General features: G+C 34.8%; 3 protein-coding genes across 3 annotated transcripts; 2 read left to right on the top strand and 1 right to left on the bottom strand.

The window, feature by feature from the left end:
* Positions 1-6,157: 6,157 nt before the first annotated feature.
* Positions 6,158-10,666, top strand: LOC130944314 (protein phosphatase 2C 50-like). Its single transcript, XM_057872588.1, has 5 exons — positions 6,158-6,337; positions 6,918-8,239; positions 8,331-8,648; positions 8,741-8,846; positions 9,879-10,666. Exons 2-5 carry the CDS (start codon positions 7,337-7,339, stop codon positions 10,211-10,213), a joined length of 1,662 nt encoding a protein of 553 aa, XP_057728571.1. The 5' UTR covers positions 6,158-6,337; positions 6,918-7,336; the 3' UTR covers positions 10,214-10,666.
* Positions 10,667-11,798: 1,132 nt separating this feature from the next.
* LOC130944519 (aminopeptidase M1) lies at positions 11,799-17,503 on the bottom strand. Its single transcript, XM_057872868.1, is given in 20 exon segments — positions 11,799-12,168; positions 12,264-12,341; positions 12,435-12,509; positions 12,622-12,689; positions 12,779-12,893; positions 12,969-13,146; positions 13,389-13,486; positions 13,579-13,700; positions 13,786-14,077; positions 14,163-14,345; positions 14,543-14,656; positions 14,856-14,972; positions 15,139-15,243; positions 15,360-15,513; positions 15,829-15,922; positions 15,996-16,163; positions 16,166-16,181; positions 16,324-16,426; positions 16,824-16,969; positions 17,189-17,503. Coding segments are annotated over 20 exon segments (2,628 nt in total). The 5' UTR covers positions 17,405-17,503; the 3' UTR covers positions 11,799-11,982.
* A 3,920-nt stretch (positions 17,504-21,423) lies between these two features.
* LOC130945539 (uncharacterized) lies at positions 21,424-23,847 on the top strand. Its single transcript, XM_057874246.1, has 3 exons — positions 21,424-22,950; positions 23,242-23,298; positions 23,389-23,847. The coding sequence occupies exons 1-3, from the start codon at positions 21,424-21,426 to the stop codon at positions 23,845-23,847; spliced, it is 2,043 nt and encodes a 680-aa protein (XP_057730229.1).
* The last annotated feature ends 1,024 nt before the right edge of the window (positions 23,848-24,871 follow it).

Genomic DNA, 24,871 nt, shown 5'->3' with positions numbered 1-24,871 from the left:
AAATTAAGATTAAATACTTATAAGTAATTGTAATTTTTTTGTAAAGCAAAAATTTGATGCTATTCATTGTCCCGTAGATCCACAAGACTTTCATTTCAGTTGTGTTATAATAAAACGGAAAGAATATGCAAAGATAATAAAATTATGAAAGAATAACAATGAAAGAAAAGAAAAGATAAAGAAATTTTATTAATTGTTGATTGATTGAATTATTCACTCTGAAGGTAAAATTAAGTATATATAGAGTATTGGTCTATAAAGATAAAAGTAAATAAAGATAAGATAAAAATAAGATAGAGATAAAGATAAAGATAACTATAGGATAAGATAAAGACTAAAATTATAATTGAATTTGTGTAATCTATTGGGCTGAATTTGTGGGTCGTGAGACGTCTTTATTGTTGTCATGGGTTAAGGTGGAAGAGTAATTTAATACGCACCCGCAAACTGGAGGATGAAAGATGTCAAGAATACTAAGCTTATTCAGATTAAGATGGAAGGGTTGAGGAGACAAAGGCTTGGTGAAGATGTGTTGTCCAGAAGAGGGAATTGGGAGAAGTTTCATCACTTCAGCTTGAGCTTTTTGTCGAACCAAGTGACAATTAACCTCTTAATGTTTGGTCCGTTCATGAAAAACCGGGTTAGCAACAATATGAAGAGCACTCTGATTATCACAATATAAAACTGGTGGGCGGATAGGAGAGATGCGTAAAAACTGTAACACATTTAGTATCATTGAAGTTTACAAGTTGTGTTGGCAAGTGCACGATATTGTGCTTCCGTGGATGAGCGGGCAACGGTGGTTTGTTTCTTGGTCTTCCAAGAGACTAAAGAACTGCCTAAGAAGAAACAATAACCTGTTAAAGATCGTCGAGTGTCAGGACATCCGGCCCAATCAGAATCACTGAAGCCAAAAGCTAAATTTCTGATTCCCTTGGAAAGAAAAGTCCTTTGCCGGGACTAGTTTTCAGATATCGTAACAAATGTTTGGCAGCTTGAAGATGAGATTTAGTAGGAGATGCCATGAATTGACTTAATTGTTGAGTGGCATACATGATGTCCGGTCGAGTAGTGGTGAGATAGATGAGACGGTCAACCAAACGGCGATATACAAAAGGGTCGGATAGCAAGGGACTTTTGTCTTGATATAGTCTCATGGTACTATCCATTGGAACAGAGGCAGGTTTAGCACCTAATAAACCAGAATCCTCTAAAAGATCAAGACAATATTTTCTTTGAGATAAGCAAATTCCCTTCTTTGATTGAGCAACTTCAATACCTAAAAAATATTTTAATGGCCTAAATCTTTAATTCGGAAGTGTTTGGTGCAAAATAGACTTAATGGCAGCAAGTTCAGAAATGGAATTACCAGTGAGAACAATATCGTCAACATAGACTAAAAGGATAGAAATTTGATCACCAATAAATTTAACAAATAAGCTATAATCAGATGAGGTCTGCTGATATCCATGAGATAGCAAAAGATGAGAAAGTTTGTCATACCACATACGACTAGATTATCGTAAACCATACAGTGACTTTAGTAGCTTACAGCATTGATTCAGTTGAGGAGATGTAAATCCGGGTGGCAGAGTCATATAAACATCCTCAGAAAGATCCTCATGTAAGAAAGCATTATTGACATCCAACTGATGTATGGGCCAACGCTTCATAGAAGCAAATGCCAAAACTGATCTGATGGTGGCAGGCTTGACAACAGGAGAAAAAGTTTTCAAGAAATCAACACCTTCAGTTTGAGTGAACCCTTTAGCCACAAGGCGTGCTTTATATTGATCAACTGAACCATCAGGCTTGCGTTTGATGCGATAGACCTATTTACAGCCAACCGGCTTAACTCCTGCAGGGCAATCAACAAGACGCCAAGTTTTATTCAGCTCAAGAGCATCCAACTCATCTTTCTTAGCACTACGCCAATTAGAGTGTTGATTGGCGTCCTTAAAAGACTTTGACTCAACGTCAGAATGTAGAGATAAAAGAAACTTTTTATGTGAAGATGAAAGAGAAGAAAAAGACATGACCGAAGATAAAGGATACTTGCACTTTGAGGGTGATTGATTTGTAGATATGAGAGAGGAATTACACAAGTAATCAGAGAGATATGCTGGAGGTCGGTGAGGCCGGTCGGAATGACGAGGATGGGGTTACTCAAGTGGTGAAGAAGGTGACGGGGGATAAGAAGGTGATGATGGACTGTTGTCTAGTGCGGAAGGAGAGATGGGTGTCTGTGTTGAAAGGGATTCGGTTGTCATGGGTTCAACTTGGCTAGGTAACGATAGTGAGGAAGAAGGAGAGGTTGTTGGAGAAAATAAAGAACTAGGTGGAGTTGGGTCAATGGGTATAGGTGAGGGTTCAACTGGAAGACTAACTGAATCTTGTTTTTGAGAAGGTGTGTTTGGCAATGTTGGGCTGAATGTATGGAATTGGGCATTTTTTGTGACTAAGGGCAAGATCATTTCATAAAAAATTATGTTTCTAGAAATCTCAATTCTTTTATCTTCTAAAACATAAACAATATATCCTGTAAAACCACTTTGAAAGCCAATAAATACAGCCTTTTTGGCTCTTGGATCAAATTTTGATCTATTTGCCATTAGGGTAGAAACAAAACATAAGCATCCAAAAACTTTAAGGTTATGATAATTTGGTGGATGATTGAATAAAATTTCAAATGGTGTTTTAAAATTAATTGCGGATGATGGAAGTCTGTTAAGTAAATAAATAGCATGTTTAACAGCATAAAACCAAAAAGATTATGGTAAATTAGATTGAAACATAAGAGCACGAGCTATATTCAAAATATGTTGATGCTTGCGTTCTACCCTTCCATTTTGTTGAGAAGTTTCAACACAACTACGTTGATGAATAATGTCCTTTGAAGCATAAAAATCAGGTAAAATAAATTCTAGTCCATTATCGGAACGAATACTTTTGACTTTGGAGTTGAATTGTGTTTCAATTAAAGTAATAAAATTTTTTATTTGATTTTGCACTTCTTCTTTTGATTTTAATAAAGTAACCCATGTAAAGCGGCTAAAATCATCAACAACAGTAAAAAAAATATTTATGATTATGAATAGAATTTTGTCGAAATGGACTCCAAATATCAAAATGTAATAAATCAAAACTTGCATTGGCTTTGTTAAAACTTTGAGAAAATGAAAGTTTCTTTTGCTTAGAAAGATGACAAATGTCACAAGCCTCATCATGATGCATAGAGATAAAAGGAAATTGTTTATGTAAATGATTAAGTCTTTGCCCAAAAAGGTGTCCTAAACGAAAAATGTCATATATTGGAAGGTGTAATGGGTGGAGATTGGATTGAATTTATGGAGTGTGTAATGGATGAATTTTTACCGAAATTGGGTTCAAAGACATATAATCCCTCTCTCATTCTGGCCAGATCAATCGTTCCCAAATTGTTGCTCTGTAAAGTGCAAGAAGAAGATAAAAAAGTGAGTTCACATGTGAGTGCTGAAGTAATTTTTGAAATAGAGATAATATTAAAGTTGAAATGAGGTAAGTAAAGAACATCATGAAGAACCAAAGATGGTGAAAAATTGAACGATGCCTTTATAAGAAACAGTAGTTTGAGAACCATTTGGTAAATGAACAATAATAGGAGAAATTTGTGTGTAAGAAATAAACCAAGACAAATTTGATGCAATGTGATCTATGGCACCAGAATCAATGATCCAAATGTTCAAGAATGAATCTCGATTTGAAGAATTGTTAACAGTAGAAAAAGTATTGAAAGAACAAAGATAATGAGTAGTTGGACTTGGCAAAAGCTCAAGTTGGTTTGAAGGACGAGCTTCTTCATTGAAAGGAAGTGCCATGAAAGAAAAGTGTTGGGCTGACGAAAAGTCCAAAAGAGGCTCCGAATGAAATTGCTGGTGTGCCCTTTCTCCTTGATCCATGGATGTCAGCAGAACTCAAGAGGAACTCTGATATCATAATAAAACGGAATGAATATGCAAAGATAATAAAATTGTGAAAGAATAACAATGAAAGAAAAGAAAAGATGAAGAAATTTTATTAATTGTTGATTGATTGAATTGTTCACTATGAATGTAAAATTAAGTATATATAGAGCATTGGTCTATGAAAGATAAAGATAAGATAGAAATAAAGATAAAGATAACTATAGGATAAGATAAAGACTAAAATTATAATTGAATTTGTGTATTCTGTTGGGCTGAATTTGTGGGCCGTGAGACGTCTTTATTGTTGTCATGGATTAAGGTAGAAGAGTGATTTAATATGTTAATTATTAAAATCAAAATTATTAGACGAGTAAGAATATATATATATATATATTATTTTATAACTAAAATATGTCACATATTATTATTTTATTATAATTTGAATCAAACATTTTTTTTTTAAATTAAGGAGTTCTCCTCTATTTCTTATTAATTTTACAACTAAAATATGTCATATGTCATTCCCTCATTATAATTGAAAATAAATCTTTCCTTCTAAAATTAAGAAAAATTCTTCCCTCCTCCATACTAATTTTACAATCAAAATATGCCACATGCCATTCCCTCATTACAATTAAAATCAAATTTTTTCCTCCTAAATTAAAGAGTTCTCCCATCCTCCTTCTTCTTTTCTCTATCTCTCTCATTCCTTTAACAACTCTATTTATTTTATATATCATTATCAATATCAATGACTAATTACTAATTTGAAAATCAAAATGTACATCATGACATTCTTTAATTGTATTAAAATTAAAATTGAAATATTAAAATTGAAATTGAAATGTACCTATATTATGTATCATATATTACTATCTAATTTAATAATTAAATGTGTTACATGACACTTTCTTATTAAAATTGAGAGAACATATTTTTCTCCAAAATTAATAAATTTCCTTCCTAAATTCTCTCATCTACCTCTCTCCATTATCTATTTCTCTATACCATTTTCACCCTATATATAATTTATATTTTATATTAGTAATTTGACAAATCAAAATATGTCATCTGATATATTTTTATTACAATTAAAATAAAATTTTTTCTTCCAAAATTAACAAACTCTCTCACTCTCACTCTTATTCTTCATCTTTATCTTTCTCTTTTTTTTCTCTCATTATCTATTTTTTTTACTTTTTGTTCTACAGAAAACAAAATTAATAAAATAATATAATTTAAATAAAAAATTATACTTTTCATATTAAAATAATAACTAAAAATTTTGTTATTTGATTTTTTATCTACAGAGACTTTGATCTTTTTAGCCATAAACTTTTGTCAACCTACAATTTTTTTTTGTAAAAGTAGTTTGACTTTATAAATATATTGCGACATACAGAATAAAATAGATCGTAATTTAAAAAAAAATTATATTCCTGTAATATTATTACGGATAAAAATACTAATATACACTAAATCATTCTATTTTCCGTTTCTTTCTTAATTGGATTAAGAACTCTCAAAAACGATAATCCTTTAAATTACACTATGCATAGAAAGAACAGAAAGATGGATAAATAAATAAGTCAACTTCTTTGAAAAAGAACTTCCATTTGTGTTAAGAGGTTCCATTGATGTCCATAAAAGAAGACCAAAATTAAGCAATAATGGAAGTGGCTCAATTTATACATAAACTTCTAGGAATGTGTGTATAAAAAGAATAATGGTAAATTATCTGGTAGTACTAGTATAGTACACATTATTTTTGAAGTGAGATTATACATTAATGAAACTATATAAAGTAGTAGTTTAGTAAAATAGCAAAAGATAACATAGCATGGTCATGGTTACATTAGACAATAACAATACGGTAAAAATTTAGGTGGAGTCGACTTCACGTGAAGTTGATATTTAAAAGTCGTTAAATGATTTGAATAAATTTTTATTTAACGACTTTCAAATATCAACTTTACATAAAATCGACTTTATCTTTCCACGAACGATACACACTATGATTCCGTTTGGAAGAAATAAAAATTGGTGAAGATTAGATTGGATGATGAAAAGTGGAGTGAATGGATGGATGGGTGGAGATGCTTTAATGTGCCCTTCAAGAATTGACATCTGTCCCTCTTTCTCTCTCCTTCAACTTCAAGCCTTCAACACACACTTCTTTTCTTTTTCTTTTTCTTTTATTTTTTCTCTATTGCCCCGTTTCTCTTTTTCAAACCCTTTTTTTTCTTTTCTCCCATTAAAAAGTTCCAATTTTTTTAAGCTGGGTCATTTTTTTTTTTAATTTTGTTTTTCTTCTTCGTCTCTTTCTTCTAATCTTCTCCACTTCCTTTCTCGCGCTTCCAAGTCTCAACACCCCACTCACCCACTGAACGCAGGTAAGCTCATACTTTTATATCGTATTGGAAGAAATTATCATGGCTCAGCTTTGATTATCATTGAATGTTTATGATGAACAAAATCCAATTTTTTGAGGTAAAAATGAATTCTTTACTTTTTGGGGTTGTTGAAGCCTTGTTACTTGTTCAATCCGTGGGTTTTGGGTGTGAAAGTGAGGAGTGAGTAGTAGATAAGGGAAAGAAGGAACAAGACCCTACACATACACGGTTGACAAAATTAGGTAGTGAATCCTGTTTTTTCTTCTGTCTATTCTCTTTTTCTTTCTTTCTACCCTTTCATTCATTTCACTTTGTAATTATTGTTATTAGAAGGGGCTGAGATGTGTTGCCTTAGATCCAGGCAACTCATAGTGTTATGTGGAAAAAAGGGTGCCATCTTTTTTGGCCATCCATGTGATTCTTGAGACTGTGCTTTTTTGCTGGGTTTCTTTCTCATGACTTTTTCCTCTCTTTCTTGTGCTTAGAGATAATGAGAGTTGGGTAATTTCTATTTTTCTTCCACTTTCTTTTGGTGGGGTTTTATTTACTCTTTTTGAGCTCAATCTGTTTTCTTTTGCAGATAAAGTTTGGTTCTTTCAAGCTGTTTCTCTCCCTCACTAGAGTTGATTGGGGGGTTAGACCGAGAAGAATCCAGAGAAGGATATGATTATGTTTGAAAAGCATGTAGTTTAGCTATTTTTGGTTAAAATTTCCACAAATGGAAGTTAGGATCCGTTGTTGTTGACCAGATCTGACTATTCCCCATTTCACTTTCACCACCTTTTAACTAGCCCATGCTTTGCACAGACTGAATTGCCTCCATCCTTGGCCTTATAAGGCTTCTTAGACATGGAAAGTGATCTATTAAAGTCCACGCTTCACATTCCAAGATCATTTTCAATCAGTAAAGCTGGCAATCAATTAGTTGAAATATGAAGGGTTGTGTAGTATCAAAAGGGTGGGAGGGTAACTTTTCGTACTGCCTGGATAAGGATTCTGATGGAGGAGATGTCGACTACGGTTGCAGTGCCATTAACAGTAGGTAATTCGGTGTGTGATAAGCCAACCATAGCTACCCACATGGATGTATCTAGACTTAAGCTGATGACTGATACGGGGTTGTTAAGTAATTCTGTAACAGCGGTTTCTACTGAAACGTTTATAGGCTCTAATGAGGATCATAATGTTGGCAATCTTGAGGATGAAGTTGGTAGTACAACAGTCACACCATCAAAAAAGGGAAGTGAAGGAGAAATTCCTCTGGATGATATGATATCCCAGAATAAAAGCACTTTGGTTGGTGGTGATGAAGCTTCAACCCCAGAAATCGAGGAGGATGATACCTTATCATTGGAAGGTGATCCAATTATTGATAGCTCCTGTTCTCTTTCAGCAGCCAGTGAGAACAGTAGTATTTGTGGAGATGAGTTCATCAATTCGGAGGCCAATCCGGATTTAGGAACAAGAAGTTCCGTAGACATAGGAAAGAGCATGTGCGCTGTTGATGCTGTTGCCAGGGCTGCTGATTTAGGGGAGTCCAATTATGAGGCAGATATTATGAGTGAACCCCTTGCTGTAACGGTGAGCCTTGAAGAAGAGGCAGTAGTTGGATCTGTCACAAAGCCTACTACAGTTGTTCTTCATCAGCTACCGCTAGAAAAAGCGGTGGCTGGAACAGGTGGTCGAAGTGTTTTTGAATTGGACTGTACCCCGCTTTGGGGATTTATATCTTTGTGTGGAAAAAGACCCGAGATGGAAGACGCATTTGCAACAGTACCCCGATTCATGAAGATTCCTATTGAAATGCTAATTGGTGATAGGGTAATCGATGGACTGAATAAAAGTTTGAGTCAGCAAACAATTCATTTCTTTGGAGTCTATGATGGCCATGGTGGCTCTCAGGTAAAGTTTTTTTTTTTTTTTTTTCTTATGTCCAAAAATTTAGGGTTTTCTCTGGGGAACTCCACATTGAGAGCTTGCCTTTCTCGTTCAGGTGGCAAACTATTGTCGTGAGCGTATGCATTTGGCGTTGGCAGAGGAAATAGAATTAGTCAAGGAAGGTCTAATAGTTGGAAGTAGCAAGGATGATTGTCAAGACCAATGGAAAAAAGCTTTCACCAATTGCTTTTTGAAGGTTGATGCTGAAGTTGGGGGAAAAGTTAACAATGAACCTGTTGCACCGGAGACTGTCGGATCAACTGCAGTTGTTGCTGCTATCTGTTCATCTCATATCATTGTTTCAAACTGTGGTGATTCAAGAGCAGTTTTGTGCCGTGGCAAAGAGCCCATGGCTTTATCTGTTGACCATAAAGTGAGTTTCATCTATTGTATTCTTCTATCTCCTTTGACTTGTTGAGGTTTAAACTGATGTAAAGAAATTGATTTCTGTTTCTTTTGTGGTAGCCCAATCGAGATGATGAATACGCAAGAATTGAGGCAGCAGGAGGGAAGGTGATCCAGTGGAATGGTCATCGTGTATTTGGTGTCCTTGCAATGTCACGATCTATCGGTATGTCCTTAACCTTAACTGTACTTAATTTAGGAGTTTCTGATGTGGAAGCCTTTCTGTGAGGTTGGCTAATTATAGAAGGATATCCTTTTTATCAATCCACTGTTAATTTTAGCATCTTTATTTATGTTATGAATGAAAAAGTGGTCAGCTAGTGAAATTATGTCCATACACAGATAGTGAAATTTAATATAGGCTTTTAAATCAATGTGATGCATGTCATTTGGTTACACATGAATCATAATTCTTGTAAAGTTCCAATGGTGGTAAAGGTTTCCTTACATATGGAAGGTTGGTTACTCTTTTTTTTTTTTTTTTTCGGTTGAGGCAACATAGCATAGGAGTAGCCTGGTAGGTTAGCTTTTATACCATCTAAGAGTTTTTTAATTGGAATGTTTATAAATAAAAATTTATTTTATGTTTGCATTTATTGCATTTATCCCATCGCAAAACATAGTGTTGAGTTCATTTAATGCATGTGAAGTTCTTCTGCCATTATGTTGCAATATCCTAGGTTCATCCTAGAAACTACTTGAGTCTGTTTGGATGAGGGATGTTGAATGATATGAAGAGAGTGATTCGACGAGAGTTTAAAAATTTACGGGAAAAAAGATAGTGTGAGGAACCTTCCCCTAAGACACCCCATTGAACTTGTTGCCATGATAGGCTGCTGGTATGTAGGGAATTTGATTGTTCTTCCAAAACCTGTTAAATGCAGTTCTGAAGTTAGAGCCTACTGCCTCTCCTTTAGGCTGCAACTCTTCAGCATAATGAGAACACTTGTTCCCCCATTCTTTATATCTAGAAAAAAAAGGATGTATTCATTAGCTACGTTGTGATTTGATTGGTCTGTATATGGTCTTGGTTTCAAGGCCAGTTTGGAAGTCGGATTTCTCGATGATATTCTTTTCTGTCAGTAGTTTTGGAAGTTGGAACCTATGCTTGTAAACATCTATTTTCTGATTTTATGTTGACGAACGTTCTTTCCGGTTCATCTTATGCTGTTTGTGTATCACATGCTGCAATTTTCAGGTGATAGATATTTGAAGCCATGGATCATTCCGGAGCCGGAAGTTACGTTTCTTCCCCGGACGAAAGACGACGAATGCCTCATTCTGGCGAGTGATGGCCTGTGGGATGTCATGACGAATGAAGAGGTGTGCGACCTAGCTAGGAAGCGAATACTTCTGTGGCACAAGAAAAATGGCCTGACACTGCCACCAGAAAGGGGAGAGGGAGTTGATCCTGCAGCACAAGCGGCCGCAGAGTACCTATCGAGCCGTGCCCTACAGAAGGGAAGCAAAGATAACATCACAGTAATTGTGGTGGACTTAAAAGCTCAAAGAAAATTCAAGAGCAAGACATGACATCTTCTTTCAACCCCAAAACTTGGGTGTTTGAAGATGATCATTGTACTATATAGAAGAAAAGCTTAAACATAATCCAAAAATATATAATAGCTTTGCCCTTTAATTTTTTCCCCCCTTATTATTTGGGCATCTTCTTGGATTTAAGAATAGAACTGTGTACTATATACAGCATCCATTTCCCTGTCTCTTTCCCCTTAGAAAAACTGTCAACTGATCAAAAGAGTCTCCTTTTACAATTGTGCCACATTGGGGCTATGTAAATCTTAGCTGATTATTGTAGGAATAGGAGACAAATTCCAATGCCTTTTGACATATCCGTGTCAGCATATTGTATTCATTATTATGCCTCCGAGTGTGAAATGCTCGGTGAGATGTTTTACTGAATATTGTTTGTCTCTGTTGTTTATAAAGAAGAAAAAGTGGTAGCTAATTGGCATTGTGATTTTTTCATCTTGTTATCTATCTATCTACTGTAATTTCTTTCTCCCTTTTTTTGGTCCCATAGAATTCCTACACAATAAAGTAATGTCGGTGACACGTTGATATCAATTGCTATGCCCCAATTCAGTGGTTGTACTGCAATAATGATGATGGCGAAAACCGACCGACAACCTACCTTGTGAAAATCCCCTTTTAATTTTGGTGAAAACAATTTTGGTGAAAACTCAGGTGCAGTCGACTTCACGTGAAGTTAATTAATAACTGAGAATCGTTAGATAACTTGACTGATTTGATTAAATTTTTATCTAATGATTCTCAACTATCAACTTCACATGAAGTTTACTGCACCTGAATTTTCACCTTTAATTTTTTGTTATAAAGTGTGTTAATTCGGAATATCATGGAAGTTTAATTTGTAATCTGGTTAAAAGTTCTACCTCCCAAGTTTATTTAAAGGTGAAAATTCGCGTAACAGTTGATTTTATATTAAAAATTGGAATTAGGCATGAAAAATAAAACAAAAATGAACTTGGTGTTATGGGATTCTGAACCTGTGCATGTGGTTTTCCACTATGCATGAATTTCAGATATTTTATCGTTTTGACTAAAGCTTTGTTGTTGCTTCACGAAAGCAGGTAGCAAAGTTTCAAGATGCTTACACATCTGCGAATATAATTCTGTTGATTGAACCTAGTTTTTTTATGGTTGTGATTTGATGGCTCCAATAAATATCTCAACCTCGAAGTTCTTCTGATTCCGATTGCCGCGAGCAAAGACAAACGAAAAGGTCCTACGTGTCTGCCTGAGTGTTGCGCTGTCATGTTTTTGCCTTCAATGAAAACTGGGAGACAATGACTTCTCAACTGTCCACGCAAAGGTTGTCGTTAAATTTTACCCCTTTCATCAAATTGCTTTACCCATAAAATCAAAATTCTAAATATTAATATTTTAAGCATTTGTTTTGTTTCTTAAAAAAAATCGCATCACATATATTTATATTTAAAAAACAAAATTATTTAACAAATGTTCTAGGAGGATAGAGTAGGGACACGGGAGCCGCAATTTTGTGATCACAGAATTGCAAAACAAAAAAAGGGAAAAGAAAAGTACTTGGCAAGACTCCTTAAAGAAAACAGAAGACTAGTTTAAATCAACGGTCTCATGCATTAATAACAAAGAAACTCCCAGAAAGTCCAACTTTAAGTGTGAATAAGAAGACTCGAATATAGAACAACTTAACTTGTACACATGCTCAGCAGTAACACAAACATTGAGAAACTCTGAAACTTTTCAGAGAATGGAGGAAGAAGCAGTGAAGCTCACTGCTAGTATTTCCTATATGCCAACTCTTTGACAGCATCAACAAGGTTGTTCTCGTTCTTAACACTCTGAACCCAGTTTGCATTGATGTTAACCCTCTCCAGGCTCTGCTTTAACGTCCTAGCAATTGACTGTGTACCATGGCTAACAAAGAATTCCTCTACTTCCTTCGCTTTCTCAACGGAAGCAAACTGCACCCATGATCAACGAAATGATCCAATTACTAAATGTGCTAAGAAAATCAATAGAACAAACAAAGCATTATAGAGGGACACAGCGAACAAACCGGTGAGACAACTGCACTGACAAACCGAGTTATCAAAAATCCAGAGCCATATGTCTTCAATATGCGTTCCCAGTTTTCCTGTATAGGGAAATTGTTAAGACGATGAATGTTAAATCCAAGGTTTGGTCTACCTACAATTCCAAAACCTATTGGTTGTGATGTGTTCCTTACCTTAAGCCATTCCCAGGCTACATCTCGTCCTTCCGGACTAGTAGGAAGCCCCATAATCACGTCCTGGCTACGGACCTGACCAGATAAACCAATATATCAATCAATCTCCAGTATTTATATATAACCATTTACCTGGTTTTTAATGTATGAGTTGACATGAAGTGACTTAGTATTTGCAATTAGATACCTCAGGAGACAGCATGAAGTTAAGAACTTCAAGAACTAGATCCGGATCAGGTGTATCAGACAAGGAGCCTACAAACACATTCAAGATATTGGTATGCTTTGACTCAGAAAAGTAATGTTATGCTAATTCTCACTCATAGATTATGTATTATTATTACCCAGAATGCGTATTTTCTCTTGACTTAAGTCAGTTTCTCTATATACTTTCAGAAGGGATTCATAACCCGATCGGTTGGATTTGCTTGCCTGTTGCATTACTGCCACATATGTTGCCTGCCAACAATTTTACAATAATCATCAACAGAAGTCCGTTAAGGGTTTCAGAATTCCAATGAAACTGCAGCTAACCTTTCTTATATCAGGTGAACAAAGTGGTGTATTTCTGTCATTCAAGAATGCCTGAAAACGCTTGTTTGCTTCTTCTAGAGTCGGATCATGTCCAAACTGAGCTAAAGCAGTCAAAATTTCTCCTCTCAGCATTGCATCGAGATGACTTTCTCCTGGTTTAGGTTCCCAACCAAGCCTCCTGCAGGGACAATATACAAGAGGGTTAAGAAGTTAAAATCTGAAACACAAGATAGAAAAACTAGTTATCAACGGACAAAGTTAATATTGACTATGTAAACAGACAAGCTGAACCTCTTTTAGGCTATCCACACTACCACAAGCAACATTACCATTATACAAGCATGACCTCTATCTAGCAAACACTACTAATATATTTTAATTAATTGAAACAAAATATTCCAGGATCTATGTCAAACTTACTCCGCAGTGTATTGGAAAAGGTTAATAAAGAATTGCTTGAAATAATCTACCAAGTCTGGTACTGCATCAGCTGCAATCCTTCTGACTTTATAGCTAATCTGCACAAATTAAAGAATTGGATTTAGATTATAAAATAAAATAAAAATAAATTTTTAAGTAAGAAAACGCAAGACTAGGTAGATAACATTACAGAAATCAAGTTTGAAAGCACAATATATTCAACTTCCCCTCTGTAAGTTCCCATCAAGTTTATCAACGATGTCAATGATTCTTGGCGAGCCATACAAAGTGCAAATAAATCATCCAAAATTCCTGACACAGTAAATTACTCGCAGGTTAAGTATCTTTTCCTTTTCTACCATAAAAAATAAATTGCCTTAGATAATCTCTAATTTACCATATCGGTCTGCTGTAGATAATAACTGTTTATCTATGGCATATCTAAGTCTAGCCGCAAGAGGCTCGTCATATTTCACCCTATAGAAACCTGTCTGATCCACATTAACTTTAATCCAAGAATTTGCAACTTGATCTCCAGCAATCTGTGAACCCACTAACTCCTTAATGTCAAGTGCTTCAGATTTTGCTTGCAACAGGAAATTCTTGCGAACATCATATGAGCCAAAGCATAGTGTTACTGGAACAACCCATTGTCCTTCTCCGTTGGCACCACTTGACAAGAATTGTGACTACCAATTAAATGCAAAGCTAGGTCACAACACATGTAATGGATTTTTCACGCTGAAAGTAATCATAATCAAGAACTCAAGAAACCTGATTAAACTCCAGTTTCTGATCATTGACTTTAACTGATACAACAGGATATCCCATCTGCTTTGTCCACGAGCTCATTAACTTGTTGACAGGTTCGCCAGATCCCTCCTCAAGTGCATTCCATAGATCCACAGTTTTGGCATTTGAATAAGCATGCTTTTTAATATACGAAGCTAAAGACCTCTGGTTACATGAATAAGTGATATATAAAAGCAATTTGAGTAACTTCATATAAAAATACTAGAAACATACATTTCACTAATTTCGCATATATAGTATACTTGTAAGAATTTACAGTATGCATATGGTCTGTCTTATGGAATGAGAATACTGATTTATTGCATTCAAACTATAGCCTTTTGTGGAATGAGAATAGTGACCTGAAAGCTTTCAGCACCAAGATAGCTTTGCAGCATCCTAATTACAGATGCACCTTTTCTATAACTTATTGAATCAAATATTTCATCAATCTCGCCAGCATGATTTACTTCTACCTGCAAATAAAATTTATATAAAACTCGTAAGACAAACTATAAACTTGTTAACCAAGGATTACCCAAAACTTCTTTTTAGATTGATATAACAAACAATACAAAGAATTACGTTACATGTAATTAGTCCGTGTATAAAAATCCAATGTAAGATAAACTTAACCACATTAAAGAAAGGCTGACAGATTAAATGATACAATACCTCAATTGGGTGGGATTCTGCAAGCCCATCCAACCTGAGACCCTCAGTAGATTCATTTACGAATTGAGACCATATTTTCCAGTCAGGAAACAAGCTATCAGTTGCTAAATAGCTAACCTGGTCACACCCAAGAGAGAGGGGGGTGGAGGTAGAGAGAGAGAGAGAGAGATAGATTAGTTAACTTATAAAATTAAAGAAACAAAAAAAAATGAAAACAAAGAAAATTGACAAGCAGACTCTGGAATGACAACAATATATGGATCTATGACACAACACAACTTACCCATGTTGCAAACCCCTCATTCAGCCATAGATCCGTCCACCACTCCATTGTAACAAGATTACCGAACCACTGGTGAGCCAGTTCATGGCCAACAACAGTCGCAACCTTAATGGCAACCAAAAAGATAAGTTTTCCTCGAGTTGCAAACAATGTCATTTTACATAGAGCAAAAGAAACTCAAGTTGTCAAGATTATAGCATCATTATGAATAGGATGATTACCCTCTGCTTGTTAACAGCAGCAGAATGCTGCTCATCAAAAAGCAAAGCAGTTTCGCGATATGTAACCAAACCATAATTTTCCATGGCTCCAGCAGCAAAATCAGGGATTGCAATCATATCCATTTTTGGTAGAGGGTAGGGTGTGGCAAAATAGCTGTTGAATTATCAAAGTTAGTTGACTATTGAATAAAAAATGATGCCAACATGCCCACAACAGCAGTCAAGCAAATGGACTGACATGGAAACAAACTTAGCATATTATACACTTATGTTGCCCATTCTGAAAATGATATGAGCAGGATGACCATGCTTTGCATGAAGAACAAAACAACATAAATTCTTAAAAACAGTTGCATGTTTTGCACCTACAAGGTGAATTACTGGAATTTGAAAGAAATTGAATTCTGAATCATTTCTGATAACATTCCCGTCTAAGAAACAAATGATTTAACGGTTCCACACTACTTACTCCTTGTATAGTTCCAAAGTTCTCGTAGCAACATGTAGTGCAAATTTCCCTTGGTTTGCCTTGCCAACTTGACAATATACTCGAACTTTGACCCCTGTCAAAATGTTAGATTTCATTAAGAATAGAGAAGTCAGGGCTAACAACACCTGGAAAAAAAGAAGTTTTACCATCGGATGTATGATCTTCCACATAATCAAATAAACCAACAACAACAGCAACCAAATATGTAGACATGATTGGAGATTCCTGATATGAAACTGTTTTCAGACTTCCATCTACTTTTTCTTCCACAACAGGCATGTTAGACAGAGCAACAAGCTCAGAAGGCACATCCAAGTGATCTTGAAAGTAGCCTGCAAAATCAAACATCTATGATGGAACACAGGCCAACTTCGAAAGCACACCTCAGTGTGTTGTTGCAACAATAAAATATTCTACCCTTATGAGTGCTTAGACGAAAGGTCAATTTAAGGAAGAAGATGTGCAAAGTAGGACCTTGCATGCAGGTTCATCCCAGCAAGGAAAGCATCGCCTGGCATCAGCTGGTTCAAACTGTGTGACTGCCATATTCTTCTTCTCACCATTATGCTCATAGGTACTGCATGCATGAAAAAATAACCATAACAAATAATCATAAAAAAGAAATGAGCAATGATACATGACCAACAAAATTTATCATTTTTTTCCAACACTTGGTCAACACTCTAAACACTAAGTACTAAATTCTAATTGTATAAAAATAAGGTGTTGGTCTGAAGTGTTGACTAATATTGATACAAGGTGTTCCCCTAACATTTCTCTAAAGAATATCAGGAAAACAGCACATTGACTTGAACAACGTTGCTTGTCACTACCAAGTAAGGTCATGAAACGATCAATTTCAATTTAGTCAGTGATCAAAATGCATGCAACTCAAGCATAGTTCAAGTTGAATTTTTCACCCTTTGGAAACCCATGAAAAACGAAGAAAACCTAACAAGAAACAACGCACATACCTTCTGTAAAACCCTTTCATTCTATCATTCAAGATTCCCTCAAATTGAATGGCCAACACACCCAACCCAATCGGAACCGCCTCTGCAAACTCCAGCACCAAAATCTCATCACTTTCGAACAACTCAACTCTCGAAGGCTTGATCACCTGCATACACATGCAATTTTTGTCTACATGATCAAGATCAACACACTAAAATATCAGAATGAATACGAGAGTTGCGTATTTATCAACTTAAAATGAGGCAAAGGAATGAGTTTAATTATAACAAACAGGTGGTAGGGATAATCGAGAACAGAACAAGAGTTGACCATTTGTTTCGTTAGTCGGGGAAAACAAGAAGAGTTTAAAGAGAGATTCAAGAACCTTCGAAGAGTCACGGTGCGTGAACGAAACGGAACCGGCAGCGACGGTGAGCTCGGCGGCATTGAGAACGATAAAAGAGGTGGCGGCGACGATGTCAAGGTCGACGGCAACAGAACCAGCAAAGCGACAGGAAATGAGGTCCGGTTTGAGTCTTATGTCGTAGCGTTTTGGAATGGCGAATTTGGGAAGACGAGGTTGGCCTTTGAATTGATCCATCTTCTTCTTCTTTTCTTCTCTTGCTCTGTTTCACTCTCAGATTCGGCTTCTAACTTGTGAGTGACACTTCCACCGTGAAGTGGAATGCCTATTTATACAGATGGCTTCTTCTATTGAACTTCGCTTAAACACGACGTCGTGTTTCCTTCTCTGAACGCCACCTTGTCTTCTATTTATCTCAGGATTTTATAAAAAAAAAATTCTATATTATACTTTAAAAGACAAAAATAAAAATAAAAATAAAAATTATATTATATGTTTTTTTAATCGGACGCTTTAATCCGTAAAATTTTAAAATATATAAACAATTTTATATTTATCTCTATTAGACAATATAATTTTTTCTTTTTCTTAATTTGATCTAAAAAGTAAAATGTAAAATAATTTTTAAAAATTTTAAAATAATTATTTTAAAATTTTAAAAATTCTAAAATAGTTATTTTAATAAACAAATCAAATTAAAAGAAACTTTATTATTTAATGAAAATAAATATTAAAAATATTTTATATATTTTAAAACTTAAGACATTAAAATATTTGCTATTATCAAATAGATCAAAACTTAATTTATAGTAAATCTAAATTTTATTTAAAAATTTATAGTTAAATTTATCAATTTTTTAAATTTATATCTATATTATACTTAGGTTTAATTTGGATAAATAATTTAATTAAATTTTTTTTAAAAAAATAATTTAAATAATAAATATTTATATTAAAAATAATTTATAAATAAATTATTTTATGTTTAATATTTTAGTTTAAAAAACACTTATTTTAAAAAAGATAATAAAAAAATTTATTATAAAAAAAATTATTTTTTTAATTTTTCTGTAAATACTAAAAATAATTTTTTAAAAAATTATAATTTAATTTTAAAAATTATATCAAACAGTATTATTATACTTTTTTTATAAGTTAAAAATAAAAAAAAATAATAATTTATAAACCTATCCAACCGATGTTTAATAGCGCAATCTTTATAGCAGATTAAGAGGCTTTTTTTTAGGTGTCATCTTCTCAATTGTTTACTGTTTTCCATTAAAAATATTTATTTAATAATTTATTTTTTTATCAAAAATAAAGAGAGTAGAACTTGCAATATAAGTATAAAAGACTATACACATTTAAATTATAATTTATTGATATTTATTTAGTAATTTAATGAGTAATTAATAAAATAACAAAATTAGTACATAAATAATAAATAATAATTTAAATATTTCGCATACGATAATAATTAAATAATTAGATTTATATTATACTTAATAGCATAATCTTTACTGCAGACTATTATTTACGTGTCATCTCAATCCTTTTCCTCTATGCCTCTGTCTATCTATCTGTCAATACAGTTTTGAATACCTCCAAGTCTTTTGAAGTAATTGTTGTCAATTATTAAAAACAATTATTTAATAATTTAATGAGTAATAAATAAAAGAGTAAAGTATTGTTTTTGTCTCTGAGATAAGTCTCAAAGTTATCTCTAACGTTTTAATCGTCCTATTTAAGTCTCTATTGTTTCAAAATCGACTCAATGTTGTCCTGTCGTTAGGAATCCGTTAACAGAATTGACGACGGGACAAAATTGAGATGATTTTAAAACGTTGGGGACTTAAATATGATGAAAACGTTGGGGACAAAAATGATACATTGAAATAAATTTTAGTTTTATCCTTCAATAGTATCAATTTTTTTTTGTATATAGTATTCAATTATTTTTTAATCACATCTAAGTAAATTACACTTATTCACATTATTTTCATTCTAAATAAATTTATTGTTTTATAATTTTACACTTAAAGTTATAAGTTAATATAAAAATATAAAAAATTATTTAGATGAAAGTAGTATGATTAAGTGTAATTTACTTAGATATGATTAAAAAATAATTGAATATTATATACAGAAAAAAATTGATATTATTGAAGGATAAAATTAAAATTTATTTCTATGTATCGTTTTTATCTCCAACGTTTTCGTTCTATTTAAGTCCCTAACGTTTCAAAATCATCTCAATTTTGTCCCGCTGTTAATTCTGTTAACGGATCCCCTAACGGCAGACAACATTGAGTCAATTTTGAAACGTTAGAGACTTAAACAAGACGATTGAAACGTTATGCCCAACTTTGAGACTTACTCCAAACGTTGGGGACAAAAACGATATTTTACTCTAAATAAAATAATAGCATTAATACATGAACGATAGATAATAAGTTTAAATATTTCACTTATGATAAATTCTGAATTCTTATTCCTCTATTCATCATACGTCTATCTATCTATTTATTAGTGTTAAATTCGTACAATGCATATAAACTTATATTTTAATTTGATGTAGTAAACTAAAAATAATATTTTATAATTATAAATTTTTTACTTTAGTATAATATTATTATTGTTATTATATAACAAATATATTAAATATGTTATTTATATTTATTCAAAATAAAATATAAATAAAATAATTTAAATTTTATAATATATTTAAATCATAAAAAAATCTGAGAAAATAAAAATATATATAACGGTATTAGTATTATGTTAATTTTACACTAAATTTTATATCAAAATACTAACAAAAATTTATCAACAATCTAATATTTTAGTAATCTTATTAGATAAACAATATTCATATGATGTTATACTCTATGTTTAAGGATGGTAATACTACCTGATTTGTGGGTACTTTTCCCACTCCCACACTGAAGTGGGTTCTTGGATAGTACGAGACGAGTCGAATTTATGTTAAATCCGTCCCTATTTATTAGTAAAATAATTAATAATATTGTATTATATTTAAATTTTTACTTTAATTTATGTTAAATCTATAATCATAGTTATATAAATTTTAAAATTTAATTTTATTTGTTAGATTTTAATAATTATAGAGGCGGATGGGGCGAATTTTTGCCCTACCCGCCTCATTGCTACCCCTATCTATGTTACACATTTCATTTCAAGTCTGAAAATATAGTTATATATAAATTAGTTATATTTACGACAAATATTTGTACAACAATGTAAATCATAACATATTACTAAAATAAAAATACTATTTTTCTTATCTAAATATTATTAAAAATTTCTTTGAACACGACATTTGTGGTTGATGACTTTGGATTGCTATTTTTGTTTAGAATTAAAACGGTTCAGCCTATTGCGACTCTTAACTCTTGACAAAGCAACATAAAGTTGTCTATAGGTGAACACTAATTTTAACAAGTAAAGTCCTACAAGTGATAATGATTTACCACATAGTGAAATTCTGAAAGAGAAAGTCTAGGGGGCAGCAACTTTTGTGTTTTGTGACAAGCACTTAACCATAAAAAAAAAGTGAGTGATCTTCTATCATTGGATGTAATCTCACACCATTAAAAACACTATTGGTGGCCAATTGATGGTTACAAAACACAAAGTTAATGCTCGTGGTACTTCTCATTCTGAAATACCTTGGTTTTTCAATATTTTTCTTCCCATTATATAGTATCTCGTCAGCCAATAATATCAAAATTGCATACCAAATACGATTTGATTTGCTAACATTATTACATATTAATAGCATCACAATATCACAAATAATTTTCTCAATTGCTCTTCAATTTAGAGTTTATTTGACTTAATTTCTTAAAGTTACCATGTTATCAGCTAATTAGAACTATTAGGTGTGTATTGTAATATCACTTAACGTGTCATATCAACAAACTTTAACGCCGTTAGCAACGAAAGTGACATAAAGACTAAAATAACTAACTCAAAATTTTCGAATGATAAATTTGATTAAAAATTTTTTTAACAACTAATTTAAAAAATAAGTGATTTTTTAGAGACTAATTTTGCTATTTACTCTAATTTCGTATTTACTATTTAGAGTTTTAGACACAATACCCAAAAAAAATGATTAAACCTTGAACAAGGTAAATTAAACCCTAGCAGAGAAAGAGTACGTACTCCGTACTCAGAGAGAATGAGAGAAGGAGAGAGTGGGAACGAGTGTTTGAGGGCGAAACACAGTGAGGATGGCGGCCATGCCGTCGGAAGAGATAAGGGGGAGGGTGTGGGGGGGTGCATCCGGTGCCAAGGAGGGTTTTTCAAAGTCTACAAAGATCTCCTTTAGAGATAAAGTCATTGGTCCAGGGAAATCGAAAGCCTTTGCACTTGCAGGATCTCTATCTGGGGATAGTATAGCGACAGTGGTGGGCAAGCAGGGCGATCCCCAACCTCCATGTGTAAACTTCACTGAAGAAGCCAAGCTTTGTTTGGCAGAGCCTTATCGAGAAGCTTTGGTGATAAAGGTTCTTGATAAAAATTATAGTTACACAGCTCTTTCACACAAGCTTCGGATGGTTTGGCGCATCAAAGGTGGCTTTGATCTGCTTGATGTGGGGTTTGGGTACTTCATGGTAAAATTCGATGCAGGTGAAGATCGTGAAAAGGTCATGCTTAGTGGCCCGTGGTTGATTGAGGGACACTATGTTGCTGTAAAACTGTGGGATATAGATTTTCGGCCATGTGAGGAATCCTTCGGGTCTACACTTGTATGGGTTCGGATTTCGGGGCTCTCAATCTGGTGCTATCAGGAACAAGCCATGATGCGTATTGCTTCTGCAATAGGAGTTCCCATCAAAGTGGATTTAGCCACTAAGTTGGCTGAGAGAGGACGATATGCCCGAGTATGTGTTCAAATAAATTTAGGACTGCTAGTGATCAAGCATATCATTGTGGAAGGCGTAACTCATGTAGTGGAGTATGAAAGTTTAAATTTAATTTGTAACTCTTGTGCACGTTATGGTCACGATATGTCACAATGCTTGGGTAGAGACTCTAGGGAAGGAAAGAGTGCTGATTCCGATGCCACCAAGCCACGAGACGGTACAAAGGCAGTGCTACATCCTGAGACAAAAATTCACAATTCAAATGAAGTAGAACCTGATGTGGTAGGTGGCGTTACTGGCGAGAATCCTACACCGAGTTTACAAAAGGATTTAGAGGCTAATAATTTGGAAGGAAATAATGTTGAGGAGGCTTGCATGCATGATGAACCAGGCTGGGAGCAAGTTGTGAGAAAAGGTAAAACCAAGCTGGGCCAGAAGCAATCTAACAAGGTCCAAAGAGGCACTCAATCCAGAACCGATTCGGATAGAGTAATCAGGCCCACCATCCACTTCTCACACACGAGTGGATCCAGCTCTTATCACGCCAGGGTCGGGTCACGAGTCAAGGTTGGACACAGCGCTTTCCGTGTTGGTGAGACGTCGATCTCCTCAACCCGACACACCCCAGTGCCTTGCGGGTCCTCTCTCCGGAAACGACCAAGGCCGGGGTCCCTACAGAGCTCGCCAGTTGAGAAGAATGGAGGCACGGTGGTGGAAGCATCGTCATGTCTTCCTGCAACCGTGAAGGAGGATGTTACCGTGGTGGTTCCATTGGTGAAGGAAGGCACGTTGTCGGCTGTTATTGCGTCGGTATGCAAGAATAAGGAGACATTCCATGGAGATCCGGAAAACCTGAAGGTCACGGGAGTCACTTCTGCTGGGCAAGCCTCGGTTTGAGGTTGGTGAAGCACTTTGATTTCCTTGTTTTATAATTTTATATTTTATATTATGGATAGCTTAAATATAATAGTTTGGAATATTAGGGGTGCTTCTAATAAGTTAGCCTGGGTGAATTGTAAAGAGCTGGTTAGGAAATTTAAACATGTAATTTTTATTGTGGTTGAAACTCATTGTCCTTTTCAACACTTGAAACTATTCTGGGAAAGACTTGGTTATCACCCTATTGGTATAGTGGAGGCGTCAGGACATAAGGGGGGTATCTGGTTCCTTTCTGCAATGCAGGGTGTTCACTGCAAATGGGTTGATGCTTTCGATCAGTGTGTTACAGTTGAGGTTCAGGTAAATAATGTGATTTGGAGGTGCAGTGGTATCTATGGTAGTCCTCAATTTAATACCAGAGTTCTGCTATGGGATTATCTTGTTACTCAGTCTTCGTCTTTCTGCGGGCCATGGATTGTTCTTGGTGATTTTAATGAAGTACTATTCTCTCATGAATCTAAGGGTTGCCTCTTCTCGAGTCGTCATGCAGATCGGCTTGCTACATCTCTAGGGGATAGTAATCTGTTTGACTTGAAGACTATTGGAAGACAGTTTTCTTGGTACAGAAGGGTTAAAAATGGTGTTGAGGTGGCGAAAAAATTTGACCGGGTCTGTATCAATAGTGGCTGGCTATCTCTCTTTCGAGAGGCTTATGCAAAAATTTTAAATAGGCTTCAGTCTGATCATTGTCCTATACTAGTGCACTGTGCAGGTCGTCCCCAACCGAAAAATAATAGACCTTTTCGGTTTATTGCGGCTTGGACAACTCATCCGGAGTACAGAAATATTGTGAACCAGTCATGGCAGGCTGGCTACAGAGAGATGCATGGCAAGCTTTCAGAAGTGTAGAAGAACTCTTTGGAGTTTAATTCTAAAGTGTTTGGCAACATTTTCGTTAGGAAATGCAAATTGGAGAGACAGATTAATTTCCTTCAGAAGCGACTTGAAGTAATGGAGGATTTGTCTATGCGGCAAAAAGAAAAACAACTGATTGAGGAATTTAATAACACGCTTGTGCAGGAGGAACTTCTATGGTTTCAAAAATCTAGAGAGCAGTGGGTAAATTTTGGGGATAGAAATACCAAATTCTTTCATGTCCAGACTCTTGTGCGGAGAAAACATAATAAGATTCATGGTCTCTTTCTTCAAGATGGGGTATGGGAAACGGACCCGGATGTCCTTAGAAGGGAAGCTGAATCCTTTTATAAACACCTATTCTGCCAGTCGGAGGATGTAGACTTAGGTTGTCTTGGTGATGTGCCGCCTTCCCTGAATGATGAAGCCTGTTGTAGCCTCACAGCGCCAGTTATTCTGGAAGAAGTTAAGTCGGCCGTTTTCAGTATGCATTCTTTTAAGGCGCCGGGCCCTGATGGGTTTCAAGCTTTATTCTTTAAAGAATACTGGGAGATTGTTGGTTTTGATGTTTGGACTATGGTTCGTCATGCGTTCTCTGGTTTGGATATGGATCCAAGGATGATGGAAACTCTTGTGGTTCTTATTCCGAAGGTAGAAAACCCGATTTCCATGAAGGATTTCCGACCAATTAGTCTCTGTAATGTGGTTTACAAAGTTATAACGAAGGTCCTGGTCAATAGACTTCATCCCCATCTCAAAGAGATTATTGGGCCCCTTCAAGGAGGGTTTATCCCGGGGAGAGGAACCCCAGACAATATCATTGTAGCACAAGAGGTTCTCCATTTCATGAAGAAGACAAAGTCAAAGAAAGGCACCTTGGCCTTTAAGATTGATCTGGAGAAAGCGTACGATAGAGTGGATTGGGGATTCCTGAAACAAACCCTGGTGAGTTTTAGCTTTCCTCCTCCGACAGTCAATCTGATTATGCGTTGTGTCACTGCTTCCTCACTGTCTATCC

The sequence above is a fragment of the Arachis stenosperma genome, chromosome 8, assembly GCF_014773155.1.
Source record: "Arachis stenosperma cultivar V10309 chromosome 8, arast.V10309.gnm1.PFL2, whole genome shotgun sequence".
Lineage (NCBI taxonomy): Eukaryota > Viridiplantae > Streptophyta > Magnoliopsida > Fabales > Fabaceae > Arachis > Arachis stenosperma.
The sequence above is the reverse complement of the archived record's forward strand: the minus strand, read 5'-3'. Positions and strand labels throughout refer to the sequence as shown.

Bases quoted from the DNA above. Each gene is read 5' to 3' on its own strand.
- LOC130944314 (XM_057872588.1), top strand. From the start codon at position 7,337: ATGGAGGAGATGTCGACTACGGTTGCAGTGCCATTAACAGTAGGTAAT. The intron at 8,240-8,330 runs GTAAAGTTTTTT...TTTCTCGTTCAG, and splicing joins ATGGCCATGGTGGCTCTCAG to GTGGCAAACTATTGTCGTGA. The intron at 8,847-9,878 runs GTATGTCCTTAA...TGCAATTTTCAG, and splicing joins TGCAATGTCACGATCTATCG to GTGATAGATATTTGAAGCCA.
- LOC130945539 (XM_057874246.1), top strand. From the start codon at position 21,424: ATGGCGGCCATGCCGTCGGAAGAGATAAGGGGGAGGGTGTGGGGGGGT. The intron at 22,951-23,241 runs GTTTGAGGTTGG...TCTGCAATGCAG, and splicing joins CTTCTGCTGGGCAAGCCTCG to GGTGTTCACTGCAAATGGGT. The intron at 23,299-23,388 runs GTAAATAATGTG...CTTGTTACTCAG, and splicing joins GTGTTACAGTTGAGGTTCAG to TCTTCGTCTTTCTGCGGGCC.